Source organism: Salvelinus fontinalis, chromosome 11, assembly GCF_029448725.1.
Source record: "Salvelinus fontinalis isolate EN_2023a chromosome 11, ASM2944872v1, whole genome shotgun sequence".
Taxonomy (NCBI): domain Eukaryota; kingdom Metazoa; phylum Chordata; class Actinopteri; order Salmoniformes; family Salmonidae; genus Salvelinus; species Salvelinus fontinalis.
In genome coordinates, this window is record NC_074675.1 from 59,443,947 (window position 1) to 59,471,032 (window position 27,086).

A 27,086-nucleotide genomic window follows, 5' to 3' on the forward strand; every position below is an offset into this window, starting at 1 on the left:
CACTGACCTGTACCCTGTTAGATACACACTGACCTGTACCCTGTTAGATACACACTGACCTGTACCCTGTTAGATACACACTGACCTGTACCCTGTTAGATACACACTGACCTGTACCCTGTTAGATACACACTGACCTGTACCCTGTTAGATACACACTGACCTGTACCCTGTTAGATACACACTGACCTGTACCCTGTTAGATACACACTGACCTGTACCCTGTTAGATACACACTGACCTGTACCCTGTTAGATACACACTGACCTGTACCCTGTTAGATACACACTGACCTGTACCCTGTTAGATACACACTGACCTGTACCCTGTTAGATACACACTGACCTGTACCCTGTTAGATACACACTGACCTGTACCCTGTTAGATACACACTGACCTGTACCCTGTTAGATACACACTGACCTGTACCCTGTTAGATACACACTGACCTGTACCCTGTTAGATACACACTGACCTGTACCCTGTTAGATACACACTGACCTGTACCCTGTTAGATACACACTGACCTGTACCCTGTTAGATACACACTGACCTGTACCCTGTTAGATACACACTGACCTGTACCCTGTTAGATACACACTGACCTGTACCCTGTTAGATACACACTGACCTGTACCCTGTTAGATACACACTGACCTGTACCCTGTTAGATACACACTGACCTGTACCCTGTTAGATACACACTGACCTGTACCCTGTTAGATACACACTGACCTGTACCCTGTTAGATACACACTGACCTGTACCCTGTTAGATACACACTGACCTGTACCCTGTTAGATACACACTGACCTGTACCCTGTTAGATACACACTGACCTGTACCCTGTTAGATACACACTGACCTGTACCCTGTTAGATACACACTGACCTGTACCCTGTTAGATACACACTGACCTGTACCCTGTTAGATACACACTGACCTGTACCCTGTTAGATACACACTGACCTGTACCCTGTTAGATACACACTGACCTGTACCCTGTTAGATACACACTGACCTGTACCCTGTTAGATACACACTGACCTGTACCCTGTTAGATACACACTGACCTGTACCCTGTTAGATACACACTGACCTGTACCCTGTTAGATACACACTGACCTGTACCCTGTTAGATACACACTGACCTGTACCCTGTTAGATACACACTGACCTGTACCCTGTTAGATACACACTGACCTGTACCCTGTTAGATACACACTGACCTGTACCCTGTTAGATACACACTGACCTGTACCCTGTTAGATACACACTGACCTGTACCCTGTTAGATACACACTGACCTGTACCCTGTTAGATACACACTGACCTGTACCCTGTTAGATACACACTGACCTGTACCCTGTTAGATACACACTGACCTGTACCCTGTTAGATACACACTGACCTGTACCCTGTTAGATACACACTGACCTGTACCCTGTTAGATACACACTGACCTGTACCCTGTTAGATACACACTGACCTGTACCCTGTTAGATACACACTGACCTGTACCCTGTTAGATACACACTGACCTGTACCCTGTTAGATACACACTGACCTGTACCCTGTTAGATACACACTGACCTGTACCCTGTTAGATACACACTGACCTGTACCCTGTTAGATACACACTGACCTGTACCCTGTTAGATACACACTGACCTGTACCCTGTTAGATACACACTGACCTGTACCCTGTTAGATACACACTGACCTGTACCCTGTTAGATACACACTGACCTGTACCCTGTTAGATACACACTGACCTGTACCCTGTTAGATACACACTGACCTGTACCCTGTTAGATACACACTGACCTGTACCCTGTTAGATACACACTGACCTGTACCCTGTTAGATACACACTGACCTGTACCCTGTTAGATACACACTGACCTGTACCCTGTTAGATACACACTGACCTGTACCCTGTTAGATACACACTGACCTGTACCCTGTTAGATACACACTAACCTGTACCCTGTTAGATACACACTAACCTGTACCCTGTTAGATACACACTGACCTGTACCCTGTTAGATACACACTGACCTGTACCCTGTTAGATACACACTGACCTGTACCCTGTTAGATACACACTGACCTGTACCCTGTTAGATACACACTGACCTGTACCCTGTTAGATACACACTGACCTGTACCCTGTTAGATACACACTGACCTGTACCCTGTTAGATACACACTGACCTGTACCCTGTTAGATACACACTGACCTGTACCCTGTTAGATACACACTGACCTGTACCCTGTTAGATACACACTGACCTGTACCCTGTTAGATACACACTGACCTGTACCCTGTTAGATACACACTGACCTGTACCCTGTTAGATACACACTGACCTGTACCCTGTTAGATACACACTGACCTGTACCCTGTTAGATACACACTGACCTGTACCCTGTTAGATACACACTGACCTGTACCCTGTTAGATACACACTGACCTGTACCCTGTTAGATACACACTGACCTGTACCCTGTTAGATACACACTGACCTGTACCCTGTTAGATACACACTGACCTGTACCCTGTTAGATACACACTGACCTGTACCCTGTTAGATACACACTGACCTGTACCCTGTTAGATACACACTGACCTGTACCCTGTTAGATACACACTGACCTGTACCCTGTTAGATACACACTGACCTGTACCCTGTTAGATACACACTGACCTGTACCCTGTTAGATACACACTGACCTGTACCCTGTTAGATACACACTGACCTGTACCCTGTTAGATACACACTGACCTGTACCCTGTTAGATACACACTGACCTGTACCCTGTTAGATACACACTGACCTGTACCCTGTTAGATACACACTGACCTGTACCCTGTTAGATACACACTGACCTGTACCCTGTTAGATACACACTGACCTGTACCCTGTTAGATACACACTGACCTGTACCCTGTTAGATACACACTGACCTGTACCCTGTTAGATACACACTGACCTGTACCCTGTTAGATACACACTGACCTGTACCCTGTTAGATACACACTGACCTGTACCCTGTTAGATACACACTGACCTGTACCCTGTTAGATACACACTGACCTGTACCCTGTTAGATACACACTGACCTGTACCCTGTTAGATACACACTGACCTGTACCCTGTTAGATACACACTGACCTGTACCCTGTTAGATACACACTGACCTGTACCCTGTTAGATACACACTGACCTGTACCCTGTTAGATACACACTGACCTGTACCCTGTTAGATACACACTGACCTGTACCCTGTTAGATACACACTGACCTGTACCCTGTTAGATACACACTGACCTGTACCCTGTTAGATACACACTGACCTGTACCCTGTTAGATACACACTGACCTGTACCCTGTTAGATACACACTGACCTGTACCCTGTTAGATACACACTGACCTGTACCCTGTTAGATACACACTGACCTGTACCCTGTTAGATACACACTGACCTGTACCCTGTTAGATACACACTGACCTGTACCCTGTTAGATACACACTGACCTGTACCCTGTTAGATACACACTGACCTGTACCCTGTAAGATACACACTAACCTGTACCCTGTTAGATACACACTAACCTGTACCCTGTTAGATACACACTGACCTGTACCCTGTTAGATACACACTGACCTGTACCCTGTTAGATACACATTAACCTGTACCCTGTTAGATACACACTGACCTGTACCCTGTTAGATACACCCTGACCTGTACCCTGTAAGATACACACTGACCTGTACCCTGTAAGATACACACTAACCTGTACCCTGTTAGATACACACTGACCTGTACCTTGTTAGATACACACTGACCTGTACCCTGTTAGATACACACTGACCTGTACCCTGTTAGATACACACTGACCTGTACCCTGTAAGATACACACTAACCTGTACCCTGTTAGATACACCTTGACCTGTACCCTGTTAGATACACACTAACCTGTACCCTGTTAGATACACACTAACCTGTACCCTGTTAGATACACACTGACCTGTACCCTGTTAGATACACACTGACCTGTACCCTGTAAGATACACACTGACCTGTACCCTGTTAGATACACACTGACCTGTACCCTGTTAGATACACACTGACCTGTACCCTGTTAGATACACACTGACCTGTACCCTGTTAGATACACACTGACCTGTACCCTGTTAGATACACACTGACCTGTACCCTGTAAGATACACACTGACCTGTACCCTGTTAGATACACACTGACCTGTACCCTTTTAGATACACACTGACCTGTACCCTGATAGATACACACTGACCTGTACCCTGTTAGATACACACTGACCTGTACCCTGTTAGATACACACTGACCTGTACCCTGTTAGATACACACTGACCTGTACCCTGTTAGATACACACTAACCTGTACCCTGTTAGATACACACTGACCTGTACCCTGTAAGATACACACTAACCTGTACCCTGTTAGATACACACTGACCTGTACCCTGATAGATACACACTGACCTGTACCCTGTTAGATACACACTGACCTGTACCCTGTTAGATACACACTAACCTGTACCCTGTAAGATACACACTGACCTGTACCCTGTTAGATACACACTGACCTGTACCCTGTTAGATACACACTGACCTGTACCCTGATAGATACACACTGACCTGTACCCTGTAAGATACACACTAACCTGTACCCTGTTAGATACACACTAACCTGTACCCTGTTAGATACACACTAACCTGTACCCTGTTAGATACACACTAACCTGTACCCTGTTAGATACACACTAACCTGTACCCTGTTAGATACACACTGACCTGTACCCTGTTAGATACACACTAACCTGTACCCTGATAGATACACACTGACCTGTACCCTGTTAGATACACACTAACCTGTACCCTGATAGATACACACTGACCTGTACCCTGTTAGATACACACTAACCTGTACCCTGTTAGATACACACTAACCTTTACCCTGATAGATACACACTGACCTGTACCCTGTAAGATACACACTAACCTGTACCCTGTTAGATACACACTGACCTGTACCCTGTTAGATACACACTGACCTGTACCCTGTTAGATACACCCTGACCTGTACCCTGTTAGATACACACTGACCTGTACCCTGTAAGATACACACTGACCTGTACCCTGTTAGATACACCCTGACCTGTACCCTGTTAGATACACACTGACCTGTACCCTGTTAGATACACACTGACCTGTACCCTGTTAGATACACACTGACCTGTACCCTGTTAGATACACACTGACCTGTACCCTGTAAGATACACACTAACCTGTACCCTGTTAGATACACACTGACCTGTACCCTGATAGATACACACTAACCTGTACCCTGTTAGATACACACTAACCTGTACCCTGTTAGATACACACTAACCTGTACCCTGTTAGATACACCCTGACCTGTACCCTGTTAGATACACACTGACCTGTACCCTGTTAGATACACACTAACCTGTACCCTGATAGATACACACTAACCTGTACCCTGTTAGATACACACTAACCTGTACCCTGTTAGATACACACTAACCTGTACCCTGTTAGATCACTGGAAGTCTCCTATTATAAATTACAGAATGAAAACACTGGGGTAGTGTCTTTCATGTGAACATTTCGATTTGTGTGTAATGTGTGTGTGTGTGTGTGTGTGTGTGTAGTGCAGGTACCATGTAACCTACCTGGGGGAACCAGTCAGCAGAGCCTGGGTGTGTCGGTCTAAAGTCAGAAATTACACAGAACTCACTGAGGATGCCGCCATCACGGTTAGTCTTTTGGAAATGGCAGGGAATTTAACCCTGGTTGTCTGTGCCACTCAATACTGTGTTAGCCCACTGAGCTAGTGTTGATTTCAGTTGAGACTGTGTTAGTCCACTGAGCTAGTGTTGATTTCAGTTGAGACTGTGTTAGTCCACTGAGCTAGTGTTGATTTCAGTTGAGACTGTGTTAGTCCACTGAGCTAGTGTTGATTTCAGTTGAGACTGTGTTAGCCCACTGAGCTAGTGTTGATTTCAGTTGAGACTGTGTTAGTCCACTGAGCTAGTGTTGATTTCAGTTGAGACTGTGTTAACCCACTGAGCTAGTGTTGATTTCAGTTGAGACTGTGTTAGTCCACTGAGCTAGTGTTGATTTCAGTTGAGACTGTGTTAGCCCACTGAGCTAGTGTTGATTTCAGTTGAGACTGTGTTAACCCACTGAGCTAGTGTTGATTTCAGTTGAGACTGTGTTAGTCCACTGAGCTAGTGTTGATTTCAGTTGAGACTGTGTTAGCCCACTGAGCTAGTGTTGATTTCAGTTGAGACTGTGTTAGCCCACTGAGCTAGTGTTGATTTCAGTTGAGACTGTGTTAGTCCACTGAGCTAGTGTTGATTTCAGTTGAGACTGTGTTAGCCCACTGAGCTAGTGTTGATTTCAGTTGAGACTGTGTTAGTCCACTGAGCTAGTGTTGATTTCAGTTGAGACTGTGTTAGCCCACTGAGCTAGTGTTGATTTCAGTTGAGACTGTGTTAGCCCACTGAGCTAGTGTTGATTTCAGTTGAGACTGTGTTAGTCCACTGAGCTAGTGTTGATTTCAGTTGAGACTGTGTTAGCCCACTGAGCTAGTGTTGATTTCAGTTGAGACTGTGTTAACCCACTGAGCTAGTGTTGATTTCAGTTGAGACTGTGTTAGCCCACTGAGCTAGTGTTGATTTCAGTTGAGACTGTGTTAGCCCACTGAGCTAGTGTTGATTTCAGTTGAGACTGTGTTAGTCCACTGAGCTAGTGTTGATTTCAGTTGAGACTGTGTTAGCCCACTGAGCTAGTGTTGATTTCAGTTGAGACTGTGTTAGTCCACTGAGCTAGTGTTGATTTCAGTTGAGACTGTGTTAGTCCACTGAGCTAGTGTTGATTTCAGTTGAGACTGTGTTAGTCCACTGAGCTAGTGTTGATTTCAGTTGAGACTGTGTTAGTCCACTGAGCTAGTGTTGATTTCAGTTGAGATTGTGTTAGTCCACTGAGCTAGTGTTGATTTCAGTTGAGACTGTGTTAGTCCACTGAGCTAGTGTTGATTTCAGTTGAGACTGTGTTAGTCCACTGAGCTAGTGTTGATTTCAGTTGAGACTGTGTTAGTCCACTGAGCTAGTGTTGATTTCAGTTGAGACTGTGTTAGTCCACTGAGCTAGTGTTGATTTCAGTTGAGACTGTGTTAGTCCACTGAGCTAGTGTTGATTTCAGTTGAGACTGTGTTAGTCCACTGAGCTAGTGTTGATTTCAGTTGAGACTGTGTTAGTCCACTGAGCTAGTGTTGATTTCAGTTGAGACTGTGTTAGTCCACTGAGCTAGTGTTGATTTCAGTTGAGACTGTGTTAGTCCACTGAGCTAGTGTTGATTTCAGTTGAGACTGTGTTAGTCCACTGAGCTAGTGTTGATTTCAGTTGAGACTGTGTTAGTCCACTGAGCTAGTGTTGATTTCAGTTGAGACTGTGTTAGTCCACTGAGCTAGTGTTGATTTCAGTTGAGACTGTGTTAGTCCACTGAGCTAGTGTTGATTTCAGTTGAGACTGTTTTAGTCCACTGAGCTAGTGTTGATTTCAGTTGAGACTGTGTTAGTCCACTGAGCTAGTGTTGATTTCAGTTGAGACTGTGTTAGTCCACTGAGCTAGTGTTGATTTCAGTTGAGACTGTGTTAGTCCACTGAGCTAGTGTTGATTTCAGTTGAGACTGTGTTAGTCCACTGAGCTAGTGTTGATTTCAGTTGAGACTGTGTTAGCCCACTGAGCTAGTGTTGATTTCAGTTGAGACTGTGTTAGAAGGGAGATTTGTTGGCAGACCTCTTGCTCCGGTGGTAGGAATACTGGGGTAATGTCGGGGTAAATGTGTCCGCGTGTTAGAGGTGTTGGCAGACCTCTTGCTCCGGTGGTAGGAATACTGGGGTAATGTCGGGGTAAATGTGTCAGGGTGTTGGAGGTGTTGGCAGACCTCTTGCTCCGGTGGTAGGAATACTGGGGTAATGTCGGGGTAAATGTGTCAGGGTGTTGGAGGTGTTGGCAGACCTCTTGCTCCGGTGGTAAGAATACTGGGGTAATGTCGGGGTAAATGTGTCAGGGTGTTGGCAGACCTCTTGCTCCGGTGGTAAGAATACTGGGGTAATGTCGGGGTAAATGTGTCAGGGTGTTGGAGGTGTTGGCAGACCTCTTGCTCCGGTGGTAAGAATACTGGGGTAATGTCGGGGTAAATGTGTCAGGGTGTTGGAGGTGTTGGCAGACTTCTTGCTCCGGTGGTAGGAATACTGGGGTAATGTCGGAGTAAATGTGTCAGGGTGTTGGAGGTGTTGGCAGACCTCTTGCTCCGGTGGTAGGAATACTGGGGTAATGTCGGGGTAAATGTGTCAGCGTGTTGGAGGTGTTGGCAGACCTCTTGCTCCGGTGGTAGGAATACTGGGGTAATGTCGGGGTAAATGTGTCAGCGTGTTGGAGGTGTTGGCAGACCTCTTGCTCCGGTGGTAGGAATACTGGGGTAATGTCGGGGTAAATGTGTCAGCGTGTTGGAGGTGTTGGCAGACCTCTTGCTCCGGTGGTAGGAATACTGGGGTAATGTCGGGGTAAATGTGTCAGCGTGTTGGAGGTGTTGGCAGACCTCTTGCTCCGGTGGTAAGAATACTGGGGTAATGTCGGGGTAAATGTGTCAGCGTGTTGGAGATGTTGGCAGACCTCTTGCTCCGGTGGTAGGAATACTGGGGTAATGTCGGGGTAAATGTGTCCGCGTGTTGGAGGTGTTGGCAGACCTCTTGCTCCGGTGGTAGGAATACTGGGGTAATGTCGGGGTAAATGTGTCAGCGTGTTAGAGGTGTTGGCAGACCTCTTGCTCCGGTGGTAGGAATACTGGGGTAATGTCGGGGTAAATGTGTTCGCGTGTTGGAGGTGTTGGCAGACCTCTTGCTCCGGTGGTAGGAATACTGGGGTAATGTCGGGGTAAATGTGTCAGGGTGTTGGAGGTGTTGGCAGACCTCTTGCTCCGGTGGTAGGAATACTGGGGTAATGTCGGGGTAAATGTGTCCGCGTGTTGGAGGTGTTGGCAGACCTCTTGCTCCGGTGGTAGGAATACTGGGGTAATGTCGGGGTAAATGTGTCAGGGTGTTGGAGGTGTTGGCAGACCTCTTGCTCCGGTGGTAGGAATACTGGGGTAATGTCGGGGTAAATGTGTCAGCGTGTTGGAGGTGTTGGCAGACCTCTTGCTCCGGTGGTAGGAATACTGGGGTAATGTCGGGGTAAATGTGTCAGCGTGTTGGAGGTGTTGGCAGACCTCTTGCTCCGGTGGTAGGAATACTGGGGTAATGTCGGGGTAAATGTGTCAGCGTGTTGGAGGTGTTGGCAGACCTCTTGCTCCGGTGGTAGGAATACTGGGGTAATGTCGGGGTAAATGTGTCAGCGTGTTGGAGGTGTTGGCAGACCTCTTGCTCCGGTGGTAAGAATACTGGGGTAATGTCGGGGTAAATGTGTCAGCGTGTTGGAGATGTTGGCAGACCTCTTGCTCCGGTGGTAGGAATACTGGGGTAATGTCGGGGTAAATGTGTCCGCGTGTTGGAGGTGTTGGCAGACCTCTTGCTCCGGTGGTAGGAATACTGGGGTAATGTCGGGGTAAATGTGTCAGCGTGTTAGAGGTGTTGGCAGACCTCTTGCTCCGGTGGTAGGAATACTGGGGTAATGTCGGGGTAAATGTGTTCGCGTGTTGGAGGTGTTGGCAGACCTCTTGCTCCGGTGGTAGGAATACTGGGGTAATGTCGGGGTAAATGTGTCAGGGTGTTGGAGGTGTTGGCAGACCTCTTGCTCCGGTGGTAGGAATACTGGGGTAATGTCGGGGTAAATGTGTCCGCGTGTTGGAGGTGTTGGCAGACCTCTTGCTCCGGTGGTAGGAATACTGGGGTAATGTCGGGGTAAATGTGTCAGGGTGTTGGAGGTGTTGGCAGACCTCTTGCTCCGGTGGTAGGAATATGGGGTGAAAGAGATACAGTTGAAGTCAGAAGTTTACATACACTTAGGTTGGAGTCATTAAAACTCATTTTTCAACCACACCACAAATTTCCACACCACAAGTTTTGGCAGGTCGGTTAGAACATCTACTTTGTGCATGACACAAGTAATTTTTCCAACAATTGTTTACAGACTATTGTTTATTTCACTTATAATTCACTGTATCACAATTCCAGTGTGTCAGAAGTTTACATACACTAAAGTTGACTGTGCCTTTAAACAGCTTGGAAAATTCCAGAAAATGATGTCATGGCTTTAGAAGCTTCTGATAGGCTAATTGACATCATTTGAGTCATGTGGATGTATTTCAAGGCCTACCTTCAAACTAAGTGCCTGTTTGCTTGACATCATGGGAAAATCAAAAGAAATCAGCCAAGACCTGAGAAAAACAATTGTAGACCTCCACAAGTCTGGTTCATCCTTGGGAGCAATTTCCAAACGCCTGAAGGTACCACGTTCATCTGTACAAACAATAGTACGCAAGTATAAACATCATGGGACCACGCAGCCGTCATACCGCTCAGGAAGGAGACGCGTTCTGTCTCCTAGAGATTAACGTACTTTGGTGCGAAAAGTGCAAATCAATCACAGAAAAACAGCAAAGGACCTTGTGAAGATGCTGAAGGAAACAGGTACAAAAGTATCTATATCCACAGTAAAACGAGTCCTATATCCACATAACCTGAAAGGCTGCTCAGCAAGGAGGAAGCCACTGCTCCAAACTGCCATAGAAAAGCTAGACTACGGTTTGCAACTGCACATGGGGACGAAGATCGTACTCTTTGGAGAAATGTCCTCTGGTCTGATGAAACAAAAATAGAACTGTTTGGCCATAATGACCATCATTATGTTTAGAGGTTAAAGGGGGAGGCTTGCAAGCTGAAGAACACCATCCCAACCGTGAAGCACGGGGTTGGCAGCATCATGTTGTGGGGGTGCTTTGCTCCAGGAGGGACTGGTGCACTTCACAAAATAGATGGCATCATGAGGAGGAAAAGTATGTTGATATATTGAAGCAACGTCTCAAGACATCAGTCAGGAAGTTATAACTTGGTCGCAAATGGGTCTTCCAAATGGACAATGACCACAAGCATACTTCCAAAGTTGTGGCAAAATGGCTTAAGGACAACAAAGTCTATGTATTGGAGTGGCCATCACACAGCCCTGACCTCAATCCTATAGAACATTTGTGGGCAGAACTGAAAAAGTGTGTGCGAGCAAGGAGGCCTACAAACCTGACTCTGTCAGGAGGAATGGGCCATAATTCTTATTGTGGGAAGCTTGTGGAAGGCTACCTGAAACGTTTGACCCAAGTTAAACAATTTAAAGGCAATGCTACCAAATACTAATTGAGTGTATGTAAACTTCTGACCCACTGCGAATGTAATGAATGAAATAAAAGCTTAAATAAATAATTCTCTACTATTATTCTGACATTTCACATTCTTATAATAAAGTAGTGATCCTAGCTGACCTAAAACAGGGAATTTATACTAGGATTAAATGTCAGAAATTGTGAAAAACTGAGTTTAAATGTATTTGGCTAAGGTGTATGTAAACTTCCGACATCAGCTGTACTCCTCAGCTATCACTCTTCTAAAGCTCTTCTATACCTATTTAATCTCCCTTCTATCTCTTCTATACCTTATTGATCTCCCTTCTATCTCTCTATCCAATTTCTATATATCTTCTATACCTATTTAATCTCCCTTCTATCTCTTCTATACCTATTTAATCTCCCTTCTATCTCTTCTATACCTATTTAATCTCCCTTCTATGTCTTCTATACCTATTTAATCTCCCTTCTATCTCTTCTATACCTTATTAATCTCCCTTCTATCTCTTCTATACCTATTTAATCGCCCTTCTATCTCTTCTATACTTATTTAATCTTCCTTCTATCTCTTCTATACCTATTTAATCTCCCTTCTATCTCTTCTATACCTATTTAATCTCCCTTCTATCTCTTCTATACCTTATTAATCTCCCTTCTATCTCTCTATCCAATTTCTATATATCTTCTATACCTATTTAATCTCCCTTCTATCTCTTCTATACCTATTTAATCTCCCTTCTATCTCTTCTATACCTATTTAATCTCCCTTCTATCTCTCTATCCAATTTCTATATATCTTCTATACCTATTTAATCTCCCTGCTATCTCTCCTCTCTCCAGCTTCTATATATCTTCTATACCTCTTCTATTCCTATTTAATCGCCCTTCTATCTCTCCTCTATCCAGCTTCTATATCTCTTCTATACCTCTTCTATTCCTATTTAATCTCTCTTCTATATCTCTTCTATACCTTATTAATCTCCCTTCTATCTCTCTATCCAATTTCTATATATCTTCTATACCTATTTAATCTCCCTGCTATCTCTCCTCTATCCAGCTTCTATATCTCTTCTATACCTCTTCTATTCCTATTTAATCTCCCGTCTATCTCTCTTCTATCCAGCTTCTATATCTCTTCTATACCTCTTCTATTCCTATTTAATCTCCCGCCTATCTCTCTTCTATACCGCTTCATTCTCTCTTCTATCTCTTCTATCTGTCTTCTATATCTCTTATCTGTCCTGTTGAGGATGAGGTAGGCCAGGGGACTGAACCTGAACTAGTGTTAGGTCGCCAAGAGGTTACAACAGGTGGACCAGTAAACCAAGTCCTGGGTGATGACACAGGTGGGGCTAAACTGGCTGCTGGTTTCTGATCGTTACTATTATCCACTACCGTTGTGCCCTTGAACAAGGCACTTAACCCCAAAAGAGCTCTACATCCAGTGGCACTGCACTGTGGCTGACCCTGGGCCTTTAACATGGGTGTGTGTCTGGGCACTGCACTGTGGCTGACCTTGGGCCTTTAACATGGGTGTGTGTCTGGGCACGGCACTGTGGCTGACCCTGGGCCTTTAACATGGGTGTGTGTCTGGGCACGGCACTGTGGCTGACCCTGGGCCTTTAACATGGGTGTGTGTCTGGGCACTGCACTGTGGCTGACCCTGGGCCTTTAACATGGGTGTGTGTCTGGGCACGGCACTGTGGCTGACCCTGGGCCTTTAACATGGGTGTGTGTCTGGGCACGGCACTGTGGCTGACCCTGGGCCTTTAACATGGGTGTGTGTCTGGGCACGGCACTGTGGCTGACCCTGGGCCTTTAACATGGGTGTTTGTCTGTGTGTCTGTGGTTGGGATGAAGGCAGAAGAACAATTTTCATTCCAACCAAATAGACAATGCAGTATTCTATACTGCTCATATCTGTCCTGCCTCTTTTTTTTCTTTCCATCTCTCTCCTCTCATCCTCTCCTCTCATCCATGTCTCCTATCCTCTCATTCCTGTCTCCTCTCTCCTCTCCTCCTCTCATCCCTGTCTCCTCTCCTCTCATTCCTGCCTCCTCTCTCCTCTCCTCTCGTACATGTCTCCTCTCCTCCTCTCTCCTCTCCTCTCATCCCCTCTGCTCCTCTCATCCCCGTCTCCTCTCCTCTCATCCCTGTCTCCTCTCCTCTCATCCCTGTCTCCTCTCACTCATGTCTCATCTCCTCTCCTCTCCTCTCATCCCTGTCTCCTCTCATCCCTGTCTCCTCTCATCCCTGTCTCCTCTCTCCTCTCATCCCTGTCTCCTCTCATCCCTCTCTCCTCTATTCCCTCTCTCCTCTCCTACAGGGGAAGTCTCTCCAGAGATTCAAGAAGAAGTTGAGAGAAGCTGTACGCATAGCAACACAAGCCCAGAGTATTCCACTCAAGGTTCAATCCGTCTATCTATTCTATCTGTCCATCCAAATCTCATTTTATTTGTCACATGTTTCGTAAACAGAAGGTGTAGACTAAAAGTGAAATGCTTAGCTATGGGTCATCTTCAAACAGACTTAAAGATGAAGATGTAGATACAGTGCCTTCGGAAAGTGTTCAGACCCCTTGACTTTTTCCTCATTTTGTTACTTTACAGCCTTATTCTAAAATGGATTACTCATCAATCTACACACAATACCCCATAATGACATCACAATACCCCTTAATGACATCACAATACCCCATTATGACGCAGCAAAAACAGGTTTTTAGACATTGAGTCATTACAGCCTCAAGTCTTCTTGGGTATGACACTACAAGCTTGGCACACCTGTATTTGGGGAGTTTCTCCCATTCTTCTCTGCAGATCCTCTCAAGCTCTGTCAGGTTGGATGGGGAGTGTCGCTGCACAGCTATTTTCAGGTCTCTCCAGAGATGTTTGATCAGGTTCAAGTCCGGGCTCCGGCTGGGCTTCTCAAGGACATTCAGAGACTGACTTGTCCCGAAGCCACTCCTGCGTTGTCTTGGCTACAAATAACATGGCTATATACATGGGATTCCAGTTCAGTACAAACAACATGGCTATATAAAAGGGATACCAGTTCAGTACAAACAACATGGCCAAATACATGGAATACCAGTTCAGTACAAATAACATAGCTATATACATGGGATACCAGTTCCAAGTCAAAAGTATGTGGACACCCCTTCAAGTTAGTGGATTCGGCTATTTCAGCCATACCCGTTGCTAACAGGTGTATAAAATTTAGCACACAGCCATGCAATCTTCATAGACAAACATTGGCAGTAGATTGGCCCGTACTGAAGAGCTCAGTGACTTTCAACGTGGCACCGTCATAGGATGCCACCTTTCCAACAAGTCACATTTCTGCCCTGCTAGAGCTGCCCATGTCAACTGTAAGTGCTGTTATTGTGAAGTGGAAACATCCAGGCTCAACAATGGCTCAGCCGCGACGTGGTAGGCCACACAAGCTCACAGAACAGGACCGCCGAATGCTGAAGCGCTTAGCACGTAAAAATCGTCTGTCCTCGGTTGCAACACTCACTACTGTATTCCAAACTGCCTCTGGAAGCAACGTCAGCACAATAACTGTTTGTCGGGAGCTTCATGAAATGGGTTTCCATGGCCGAGCAGCCGCACACAAGCCTTAGATCACCATGCGCAATGCCAAGCGTTGGCTGGAGTGGTGTAAAGCTCGCCACCATTGGACTGGAGCAGTGGGAATGCGTTCTCTATAGTGATGATTCACGCTTCACCATCTGGCAGTCCGACGGTGTCACGCCCTGACCATAGAGATCCTTTTTATGTCTCTATTTTGGTTGGTCAGGGCGTGAGTTGGAGTGGCCATTCTATGTTTTGTTCTGTGTGTTGTATTTCTATGTGTTTGGCCGGGTATGGTTCCCAATCAGAGGCAGCTGTCAATCGTTGTCTCTGATTGAAAACCATACTTAGGTAGCCTGTTCCCACCTGTGTTTGTGGGTAGTTGTTTTCTGTTTTGTGTGTCTTCACCTTACAGAACTGTTTCGTTTCGTTCACTCTCTTTGTTATTTTTTTGTTATTGCAGTGTTCAGTTTATTTTATTAAAATTAACATGGACACTTACCACGCTGCGTTTTGGTCCGATTCCTCATCTGAAGAAGACGACGATCGTTACAGATGGACAAACTGGGTTTGGCGAATGCCAGGAGAACGCTACCTGCCCCAATGCATAGTGCCAACTGTAAAGTTTGGTGGAGGACTAATGGTCTGGGGCTGTTTTTCATGGTTTGGGCCCCTTAGTTCCAGTGAAGGGAAATCTTAACAGCATATAAAGACATTCTAGACGAGTTTTGGGAGGCCCTTTCCTTTTTCAGCATGACAATGCCCCCGTGCACAAAACAAGGTCCATACAGAAATAGTTTGTAGAGATCAGTGTGGAAGAACTTGACTTGCCTGCACAGAGCCCTGACCTCAACCCCATCGAACACCTTTGGGATGAATTGGAACGCCGACTGTGAGCCAGGCCTAATCTCCCAACATCATGCCTGACCTCACTAATGCTCTTGTTGCTGAATGGAAGCAAGTCCCCTCAGCAATGTTCCAACATCTAGTGGAAAGCCTTCCCAGAAGAGTGGAGGCTGTTATAGCAGCAATGTTCCAACATCTAGTGGAAAACCTTCCCAGAAGAGTGGAGGCTGTTACAGCAGCAATGTTCCAACATCTAGTGGAAAGCCTTCCCAGAAGAGTGGAGGCTGTTATAGCAGCAATGTTCCAACATCTAGTGGAACGCCTTCCCAGAAGAGTGGAGGCTGTTATAGCAGCAATGTTCCAACATCTAGTGGAAAGCCTTCCCAGAAGAGTGGAGGCTGTTATAGCAGCAATGTTCCAACATCTAGTGGAAAGCCTTCCCAGAAGAGTGGAGGCTGTTATAGGAGCAATGTTCCAACATCTAGTGGAAAGCCTTCCCAGAAGAGTGGAGGCTGTTATAGCAGCAATGTTCCAACATCTAGTGGAAAGCCTTCCCAGAAGAGTGGAGGCTGTTATAGCAGCAATGTTCCAACATCTAGTGGAAAGCCTTCCCAGAAGAGTGGAGGCTGTTATAGCAGCAATGCTCCAACATCTAGTGGAAAGCCTTCCCAGAAGAGTGGAGGCTGTTATAGCAGCAATGTTCCAACATCTAGTGTAAAGCCTTCCCAGAAGAGTGGAGGCTGTTACTGCAGCAATGTTCCAACATCTAGTGGAAAGCCTTCCCAGAAGAGTGGAGGCTGTTATAGCAGCAATGTTCCAACATCTAGTGGAAAGCCTTCCCAGAAGAGTGGAGGCTGTTATAGCAGAAATGTTCCAACATCTAGTGGAAAGCCTTCCCAGAAGAGTGGAGGCTGTTATAGCAGCAATGTTCCAACATCTAGTGGAAAGCCTTCCCAGAAGAGTGGAGGCTGTTATAGCAGCAATGTTCCATCATCTAGTGGAAAGCCTTCCCAGAAGAGTGGAGGCTGTTATAGCAGCAATGTTCCAACATCTAGTGGAAAGCCTTCCCAGAAGAGTGGAGGCTGTTATAGCAGCAATGTTCCAACATCTAGTGGAAAGCCTTCCCAGAAGAGTGGAGGCTGTTATAGCAGCAATGTTCCAACATCTAGTGGAAAGCCTTCCCAGAAGAGTGGAGGCTGTTATAGCAGCAATGCTCCAACATCTAGTGGAAAGCCTTCCCAGAAGAGTGGAGGCTGTTATAGCAGCAATGTTCCAACATCTAGTGTAAAGCCTTCCCAGAAGAGTGGAGGCTGTTACAGCAGCAATGTTCCAACATCTAGTGGAAAGCCTTCCCAGAAGAGTGGAGGCTGTTATAGCAGCAATGTTCCAACATCTAGTGGAAAGCCTTCCCAGAAGAGTGGAGGCTGTTATAGCAGAAATGTTCCAACATCTAGTGGAAAGCCTTCCCAGAAGAGTGGAGGCTGTTATAGCAGCAATGTTCCAACATCTAGTGGAAAGCCTTCCCAGAAGAGTGGAGGCTGTTATAGCAGCAATGTTCCATCATCTAGTGGAAAGCCTTCCCAGAAGAGTGGAGGCTGTTATAGCAGCAATGTTCCAACATCTAGTGGAAAGCCTTCCCAGAAGAGTGGAGGCTGTTATAGCAGCAATGTTCCAACATCTAGTGGAAAGCCTTCCCAGAAGAGTGGAGGCTGTTATAGCAGCAATGCTCCAACATCTAGTGGAAAGCCTTCCCAGAAGAGTGGAGGCTGTTATAGCAGCAAAGGGGGACCAACTCCATATTAATGGCCATGATTTTGGAATGAGATGTTCGATAAGCCACGTGTCCAGATACTTTTGTTCTTGTAGTGTATCTATCTATATATCTATTTAAATGTAACTGCCAAAATAAAGGAAACCCTTGAGGAAATGAGGCAAACAAAGCATATTGAAACCAGGTGCTTCCACACAGGTGTGGTTCCTGAGTTCATTAAGCAATGAACATCCCAGCATCCTTAGGGTCATGTATAAAAATGGCCAGTTGTCCATTATTTTTGGCTGCCATGGATAGAATAAGAGATCACAGTGAATTTGAAAGAGGGGTCTCAACGGAGTATAGGAGGTTTAATTAAAGGATGAATAAAAGCTTTATGAACTATAAGCCATTTGAAAGAGGGGTCTCAACGGAGTATAGGAGGTTTAAAGGGTGTGTCTCAGTCACCAGATCTCAACCCACTTGAACACTTATGGGAGATTCTGGAACGAACCACCATCAACAAAACACCAAATGATGCAATTTCTCATAGAAGAATGATGTCGCGTCACTCCAATAGATTTCCAGACACTTGTAGAATCTATGCCAAGGCTCATTGAAGCTGTTCTGGTTGGTGGTAGCCCAAAGCCCTGTTAAAACACTTTATGTTGGAGTTTCCTTTATTCTGGCAGTTACCTGTATCTATCCATTGTTCCATCCATGCTCAGTGCTTTCCGTGCCCTAACCTTTTTACCCTCAATGGGATGACGGCAGAGTTAATGTCCCAAAGATGGCAGTCAGAATTACACATCCATTCATTAGTCTCTATTGTTCTGGCAGTCAGAATGACACATCCATTCATTAGTCTCTATTGTTCTGGCAGTCAGAATGACACATCCATTCATTAGTCTCTATTGTTCTGGCAGTCAGAATTCTAGTTGGTTGTTACATATCCCTGTCACCAGGGGGAGATATACAACCTGACAACACACACACAGGCCTTCTCCCCTCACATACACACAACACACACACAGGCCTTCTCCCCTCACATACACACAACACACACAGGCCTTCTCCCCTCACATACACACAACACACACAGGCCTTCTCCCCTCACATACACACAACACACACAGGCCTTCTCCCCTCACATACACACAACACACACAGGCCTTCTCCCCTCACATACACACAACACACACAGGCCTTCTCCCCTCACATACACACAACACACACAGGCCTTCTCCCCTCACATACACACAACACACACAGTCCTTCTCCCCTCACATACACACAACACACACAGGCCTTCTCCCCTCACATACACACAACACACACAGTCCTTCTGCCCTCACATACACACAACACACACAGGCCTTCTCCCCTCACATACACACAACACACACAGGCCTTCTCCCCTCACATACACACAACACACACAGTCCTTCTCCCCTCACATACACACAACACACACACAGTCCTTCTCCCCTCACATATACACAGCACACACACACGTCACATATACACAGCACACACATCACATATACACAACACACACGTCACATATACAGAACACACACACAGCGACTCAGTGTGAGGGGATTAGGTTTCTGTCCTCAGTCTCTTGGCCAGTCTGTCTGGAGCTGAAGCAGACTCAGTGGAAAGTGCTATATCAGCCATATGCTGCACACACACACACACACACACACACACACACACACACACACACACACACACACACACACACACACACACACACACACACACACACACACACACACAGTTTTGTATTGATATCCTTGTGGGGACCAAATAATTGATTCCTATGCAAAATCCTGTTGTCCTAAACATAACCCTAAACTTCACCCTACACCTTAACCCAAAACCCCTCATTCTAAAACTATATCTATCCCTTACTCCTAACCCCTCATTCTAAAACTATATCTATCCCTTACTCCTAACCCCTCATTCTAAAACTATATCTATCCCTTACTCCCCAAAACCCCTCATTCTAAAACTATATCTATCCCTTACTCCTAACCCCTCATTCTAAAACTATATCTATCCCTTACTCCCCAAAACCCCTCATTCTAAAACTATATCTATCCCTTACTCCTAACCCCTCATTCTAAAACTATATCTATCCCTTACTCCTAACCCCTCATTCTAAAACTATATCTATCCCTTACTCCTAACCCCTCATTCTAAAACTATATCTATCCCTTACTCCTAACCCCTCATTCTAAAACTATATCTATCCCTTACTCCCCAAAACCCCTCATTCTAAAACTATATCTATCCCTTACTCCTAACCCCTAACCATAACCTTAGTTCTAACCCTACACCGAATCCCTAAGCCTAAAATAGCATTTTTCCTTGTGCGGACCGGCAAAATGTCCCCACTTGTCCGAATTGTCCTTGTTTTGCTATCCTTGTGAGGACCTCTGGTATCCACAAAAATAGTTAATCAAAAACAGAGACACACACTGTCTCAGCCACATTCTCACATACTGTCACGTTCGTTGATGGAACGATCGGACCAAGGTGCAGCGTGGGAGGCGTACATCATACATGTATTAAATGAACACCAAAAAACAAGAAAGATAAACGACATGTAAAGTTTTGTAGCGCTAACACAGCAACTATACAAAAACAAGATCCCACAAACTAAGGTGGGAAAAAAGGCTGCCTAAGTACGATCCCCAATCAGAGACAGCAATAGACAGCTGCCTCTGATTGGGAACCATACCCGGCCAACAAAGAAATAGAAAAACTAGAATGCCCACCCAAATCACACCCTGACCTAATCAAATAGAGAAATAAAAAGGCTCTCTAAGGGCGTGACACATACAGTGCATTCGGAAGGTATTCAGAGCCCTTGACCTTTTCCACATTTTGTTACGTTACAGCCTTATTTTAAAATTGATGAAATAGTTTTTCCCCCCATCCGTCTAAACACAATACCCCATTATGACATCACAATACCCCATTATGACATCACAATACCCCATTATGAGCAAAAACAGGTTTTTAGACATTTTTGCAAATGTATAAAAACAAAAGGAAATATCACATTTACAAACAGTACCAGTCAAAAGTTTGGAAACACCTACTCATTCCAGGGTTTTTCTTTATTTTTACTATTTTCTACATTGTAGAATAATAGTGAAGACATCAACACTATAAAATAACACATATGGAATCATGTAGTAGCCAAAAAAGTGTTAAACAAATCAAAATATATTTTATATTTGAGATTCTTCAAAGTAGCCACCCTTTACCTTGATGACAGCTTTGCACACTCTTGGCATTCTCTCAACCAGCTTCATGAGGTCACCTGGAATGCATTTCAATTATCAGGTGTTTCTTGTTAATTTGTGGAATTTCTTTCCTTGATGTGTTTGATCCAATCAGTTGTTTTGTGACAAGGTAGGGGTGGTATACAGAAGATAGCCCTATTTGGTATACAGAAGATAGCCCTATTTGGTATACAGAAGATAGCCCTATTTGGTAAAAGACCAAGTCCATATTATGGCAAGAACAGCTCAAATAAGCAAAGAGAAACGACAGTCTATCATGACTTTAAAACATGAAGGTCAGTCAATCCGGAAAATGTTAAGAACTTTGACAGTTTCTTCAAGTGCCGTCGCAAAAACTATCAAGCACTATGATGAAACTGGCTCTCATGAGGACCGCCACAGGAAAGGAAGACCCAGCGTTACCTCTGCTGCAGAGGATATGATGAAACTGGCTCTCATGAGGACCGCCACAGGAAAGGAAGACCCAGAGTTACCTCTGCTGCAGAGGATAAGTTCATTAGAGTTACCAGCCTTGTAGTGTATCTATGATGAAACTGGCTCTCTTGAGGACTGACACAGGAAAGGAAGACCCAGAGTTACCTCTGCTGCACCTCTGCTGCAGATCATTAGAGTTACCAGACTCAGACTGCAGCCCAAATAAATAATTCACAGAGTTCAAGGAACAGACACGTCTTAACATCAACTGATCAGAGGAGACTGCGTGAATCAGGCCTTCGTGGTCAAATTGCTGCAAAGAAACCACTACTAAAGGACACCAACATGAAGAAGAGACTTGCTTGGACCAAGAAACACGAGCAATGGACATTAGACTGGTGGACTGTCAACTGTGGGACCTTATATAGACAGGTGTGTGCCTTTCCATCTGACCAATCAATTAAATTTACCACAGGCTGACTCCAATCAAATTATAGAAACATCTCAAGGATGATCAATGGAAACAGGATGTACCTGAGCTCAATTTCAAGTCTCATAGCAAAGGGTCTATATACTGTTTTTTTTATTTTTAATACATTTGCAAAAATATCTAAAAACCTGTTTCTGCTTTGTCATTATGGGTTATTGTGATGTCATTATGGGGTATTGTGATGTCATTATGGGTTATTGTGATGTCATTATGGGTTATTGTGTGTAGATTGATGAGAAAATGTTTTATTTCATCCATTTTAGAATAAGGCTGTAAATTAACAAAATGTGGAAACGGGGAAGGAGTCTGAATACTTTCCGAAGGCCCTGTATCCACTGAAATTATTCACTTTATGTTTGTGTGTGTTGTTTAATAAACATATGTCCTTCCCTCTCTCTCTACTCTCTCAGAGGAGGTTGTCTAGGTTTGGGTTCTGGACTCAACAAAGGTCAGACAGAGAGAGCTCAGAGGACAGCGACATTGCTGGTACACACAATACTTCACAAATACTATACACACACACACTACACCTGAAGTTACTACAGGCTCCTTTAAAAGGTTCCAAGAAGGCCTTGTTGTAGCTCTAGTTGTGGTCTGTTTTTAAAGACTTTAAAAGACTATAGGCGATAAGTGACTTCTAAATGAAATGTGTTCATCCGTGAGGAGCAACAACTCTTGTTGTTGTGTGTTATAGAGGTGATGGAAATGCTTCTGGACCATGAAAAGAGCAGGAGGTCAGCATACGTCAGAAATAAGGTCAGCATGTCACATCTCCCATGTCTTCCACACACGCTCAGTCTACTCTCTCTCTCTCTCTCTCTGAGCTGCTTTGACTAAATCCAAGTGTATAATTCATGTGTGTGTTCCTCAGAAGTCAGCTGTGGTGAAGGCTGCTAAGAGACAGAGTGACAGAGAGCAGAGTGGTGAGTGCAGGGTTTACTTCCACCCCAACACTAAAACAGAACACTGAGTCAGTCTGATGATGTCATCATGGTTCTCACCATCAGAGCCTAGAAAGAAAACCATGAAACAAGGAGGAGAGAGAGAAGGGAGGAGAAAAGGAGAGACAGAAGGGAGGAGAGAGAGAAGGGATGAGAGAAGGAGAGACAGAAGGGAGGAGAGAATTAGAGACAGAAGGGAGGAGAGAAGGAGAGACAGAAGGGAGTAGAGACAGAAGGGAGGAGAGAATTAGAGACAGAAGGGAGGAGGGAAGGAGAGACAGAAGGGAGGAGAGACAGAAGGGAGGAGTGAATTAGAGACAAGGGAGGAGAGAAGGAGAGACAGAAGGGAGGAGAGACAGAAGGGAGGAGTGAATTAGAGACAAGGGAGGAGAGAAGGAGAGACAGAAGGGAGTAGAGACAGAAGGGAGGAGAGAATTAGAGACAGAAGGGAGGAGGGAAGGAGAGACAGAAGGGAGGAGAGAGAGAAGGGAGGATAGAAGGAGAGACAGAAGGGAGGAGAGAATTAGAGACAGAAGGGAGGAGAGAAGGAGAGACAGAAGGGAGTAGAGACAGGAGGGAGGAGAGAAGGGAGGAGAGAAGGAGAGACAGAAGGGAGTAGAAGACAGAAGGGAGGACAGAATTAGAGACAGAAGGGAGGAGAGAAGGAGAGACAGAAGGGAGGAGAGACAGAAGGGAGGAGAAGACAGAAGGGAGGAGAGACAGAAGGGAGGAGAGAATTAGAGACAGAAGGGAGGAGAGACAGAAGGGAGTAGAGAATTAGAGACAGAAGGGAGGAGAGAATTAGAGACAGAAGGGAGGAGAGACAGAAGGGAGGAGAGACAGAAGGGAGGAGAGAATTAGAGACAGAAGGGAGGAGAGACAGAAGGGAGTAGAGACAGATGGGAGGAGAGAATTAGAGACAGAAGGGAGGAGGGAAGGAGAGACAGAAGGGAGGAGAGAGAGAAGGGAGGAGAGAAGGAGAGACAGAAGGGAGGAGAGAATTAGAGACAGAAGGGAGGAGAGAAGGAGAGACAGAAGGGAGTAGAGACAGGAGGGAGGAGAGAAGGGAGGAGAGAAGGAGAGACAGAGGGGAGTAGAGACAGAAGGGAGGAGAAGACAGAAGGGAGGAGAAGACAGAAGGGAGGAGAGAATTAGAGACAGAAGGGAGTAGAGAAGGAGAGACAGAAGGGAGGAGAGACAGAAGGGAGGAGAAGACAGAAGGGAGGAGAAGACAGAAGGGAGGAGAAGACAGAAGGGAGGAGAGACAGAAGGGAGGAGAGAATTAGAGACAGAAGGGAGGAGAAGACAGAAGGGAGGAGAGACAGAAGGGAGGAGAGACAGAAGGGAGGAGAGACAGAAGGGAGGAGAGACAGAAGGGAGGAGAGAATTAGAGACAGAAGGGAGGAGAGACAGAAGGGAGGAGAAGACAGAAGGGAGGAGAGAATTAGAGACAGAAGGGAGGAGAGACAGAAGGGAGGAGAGAATTAGAGACAGAAGGGAGGAGAAGACAGAAGGGAGGAGAGACAGAAGGGAGGAGAAGACAGAAGGGAGGAGAAGACAGAAGGGAGGAGAGAATTAGAGACAGAAGGGAGGAGAAGACAGAAGGGAGGAGAGAATTAGAGACAAGGGAGGAGAGAATTAGAGACAGAAGGGAGGAGAGAGAAGGGAGGAGAGAATTAGAGACAGAAGGGAGGAGGGAAGGAGAGACAGAAGGGAGGAGAGAGAGAAGGAAGGAGAGACAGAAGGGAGGAGAGAGAGAAGGGAGGAGAGAGAGAAGGGAGGAGAGAGAGAAGGGAGGAGAGACAGAAGGGAGGAGAGACAGAAGGGAGGAGAGAATTAGAGACAGAAGGGAGGAGAGAATTAGAGACAGAAGGGAGGAGAGAGAAGGGAGGAGCGAATTAGAGACAGAAGGGAGGAGGGAAGGAGAGACAGAAGGGAGGAGAGAGAGAAGGAAGGAGAGACAGAAGGGAGGAGAGAGAGAAGGGAGGAGAGACAGAAGGGAGGAGAGAGAGAAGGGAGGAGAGACAGAAGGGAGGAGAGACAGAAGGGAGGAGAGACAGAAGGGAGGAGAGAATTAGAGACAGAAGGGAGGAGAGAATTAGAGACAGAAGGGAGGAGAGACAGAGGGGCTGAAAGAGAGCGCAGGGAAAGAGAAGGGAGGAGATGGGAGTGTTCAGCAGACTGAAGCCTGTAAAGAATACTAAGTCAGGTGTGTGTCTCCCTCTTCTCTCTTTCTCAACTCTAAACTAATCAAGTCTCTCTCACAGAGCCAATTGGAGGGGACCTGAACGAGGGAGGAAAGGGAGTGAAAGAGAGAGCTGGAGAGAAGAAAAGAGGAGAGGAGGAGGGTAAGAAGAGAGTGATGACTCCCTTGTTCTCCAAACTAAAGAAAGGCAGCGCGACCACGGCCAGACCAGGTGACTTCTACTTCTACAGTACTGACCACGTTAGTTACCTAGCAACAACCTGTAGCTGTCTGAACTGACCTCTAACCTCTGATTCCCCTGTAGCCCCTCCACCCAGCAAAGACCAGACTGTACCAGGGAGAGAGAAAGAGGAGAAGAGAGAAGGAGTGGAGGAGGAGAGAGCGGAAGAGACCAGGAAAGGAGAAGAAAGAAAGGAACTGAGAGATGAGAGAAGCCTGGAAGAGGAAGAGAAGGAGGAGGAAGAAGGACATGAGTCTGATACGTCTGTTGCGGAGGAGGCAGTGAAAGAGGAAGGGAGAGAAACAGGAAAGGGAGGAGAGGAAGAACAGATCAAGAAAAAGGAGGGGAAGGAGTTTGTAAAGTCTGTGTTTGGAGGGGAGGAAGGAGAGGATGAACAGATCAAGAAGAAGGAGGGGAAGGAGTTTGTAAAGTCTGTGTTTGGAGGGGAGGGAGGAGAGGATGAACAGATCAAGAAGAAGGAGGGGAAGGAGTTTGTAAAGTCTGTGTTTGGAGGGGAGGGAGGAGAGGATGAACAGATCAAGAAGAAGGAGGGGAAGGAGTTTGTAAAGTCTGTGTTTGGAGGGGAGGGAGGAGAGGATGAACAGATCAAGAAGAAGGAGGGGAAGGAGTTTGTAAAGTCTGTGTTTGGAGGGGAGGGAGGAGAGGATGAACAGATCAAGAAGAAGGAGGGGAAGGAGTTTGTAAAGTCTGTGTTTGGAGGGGAGGGGGATGAGGGAGGAGAGGATGAACAGATCAAGAAAAAGGAGGGGAAGGAGTTTGTAAAGTCTGTGTTTGGAGGGGAGGGAGGAGAGGATGAACAGATCAAGAAGAAGGAGGGGAAGGAGTTTGTAAAGTCTGTGTTTGGAGGGGAGGGAGGAGAGGATGATTTCCTAGATGAAGACATGGAGATTCTGGGCTGCAGAGAAGAAGTGATGAAGAGACTAGCTCAGGAACCCACTCAGGAAGAGGAGGATGACTTCTCTATCATGCTGTTTGAGGAGGAGTAGGGAGAGGGAGGGAAGACGGGGATGAAGGGTGAAGAGAGGGAGGAGGAGAGACTTTTGGAGGAGAAGGTAACAGTCTATCTCCTACTGTTCAGGTCAGGAACCGTTTCTATTGTTGATGTAAATAGTTGAGTTCAGGTATGTTTGTTATGTGTTGGGTCACATTATTTAATCAGTTGTATAATATAATAAACATTGAATTATTAGTTTCAAACTTGTGAGTTTGTCTGGTTGTAAATGGTGGAGATGGGAGCAGCATTGTACCAGTGTGTGTAAAAAAAATTACTTTGTTTTGGAGTTTCAGAGCTGTTTGCTTCCTGCTAGCTGCTGTTTTTACAGGATACTCTCTCTCTTCCTTTCTCTCTCTCTCTCTCTCTCTCTGTCTCTCTCTCTCTTCCTTTCTCTCTCTCTCTCTCTTCCTTTCTCTCTCTCTCTCTCTCTTCCTTTCTCTCTCTCTCTCTCTTCCTTTCTCTCTCTCTCCCTTTCTGTCTTCCTCTCTCTCTCTGTCTCCCTCTCTCTCTCTCTTCCTCTCTCTGTCTTCCTCTCTGTCTTCCTCTCTCTCTCTTCCTCTCTGTCTTCCTCTCTCTATCTCTCTCCCTCTCTCTCTCTGTCTTCCTCTCTCTCGCTCACAACACATTACAGCAACAGTAGTAGACCAGTCTCAACATGACTGAGAAGACACATGACCTGGTAGTAGACCAGTGTCAATATGACTGGGAAGACACATGACCTGGTATGAAAGACAAAACAAAACAAGATGGGAAATATTATCAACATTACTTTGCACTTTTCACTGGCTGTCCCTCAGGTTGTGGCAGGAGGACACATATTTGGCTGCCAAAACTGCACATTTGGCTTTTCACCCAATAAATATTACATTTTTTCTTAATCTTTTATAGTTTCAAATTCT

The 27,086-nt window shown here is 45.6% G+C and overlaps 1 protein-coding gene across 3 annotated transcripts in view; it reads left to right on the plus strand.

The window, feature by feature from the left end:
* Positions 1 to 26,518, plus strand: part of LOC129866022 (zinc finger CW-type PWWP domain protein 1-like) — a 72,061-nt gene extending 45,543 nt beyond the window's left edge. The window contains exons 9-15 of one of the 3 annotated variants that reach the window (XM_055939158.1): positions 5,725 to 5,829; positions 13,737 to 13,817; positions 22,216 to 22,291; positions 22,500 to 22,561; positions 22,680 to 22,728; positions 25,014 to 25,163; positions 25,257 to 26,517. In XM_055939158.1, coding sequence (XP_055795133.1) covers positions 5,725 to 5,829; positions 13,737 to 13,817; positions 22,216 to 22,291; positions 22,500 to 22,561; positions 22,680 to 22,728; positions 25,014 to 25,163; positions 25,257 to 26,179 — 1,446 coding nt within the window. In that variant the 3' untranslated portion in view covers positions 26,180 to 26,517. Of the gene's footprint in view, positions 1 to 5,724; positions 5,830 to 13,736; positions 13,818 to 22,215; positions 22,292 to 22,499; positions 22,562 to 22,676; positions 22,729 to 25,013; positions 25,164 to 25,256 lie in introns of all 3 variants that reach the window. The other 2 variants (XM_055939157.1, XM_055939159.1) reach the window with 2 other exon arrangements.
* Positions 26,519 to 27,086: the final 568 nt, after the last annotated feature.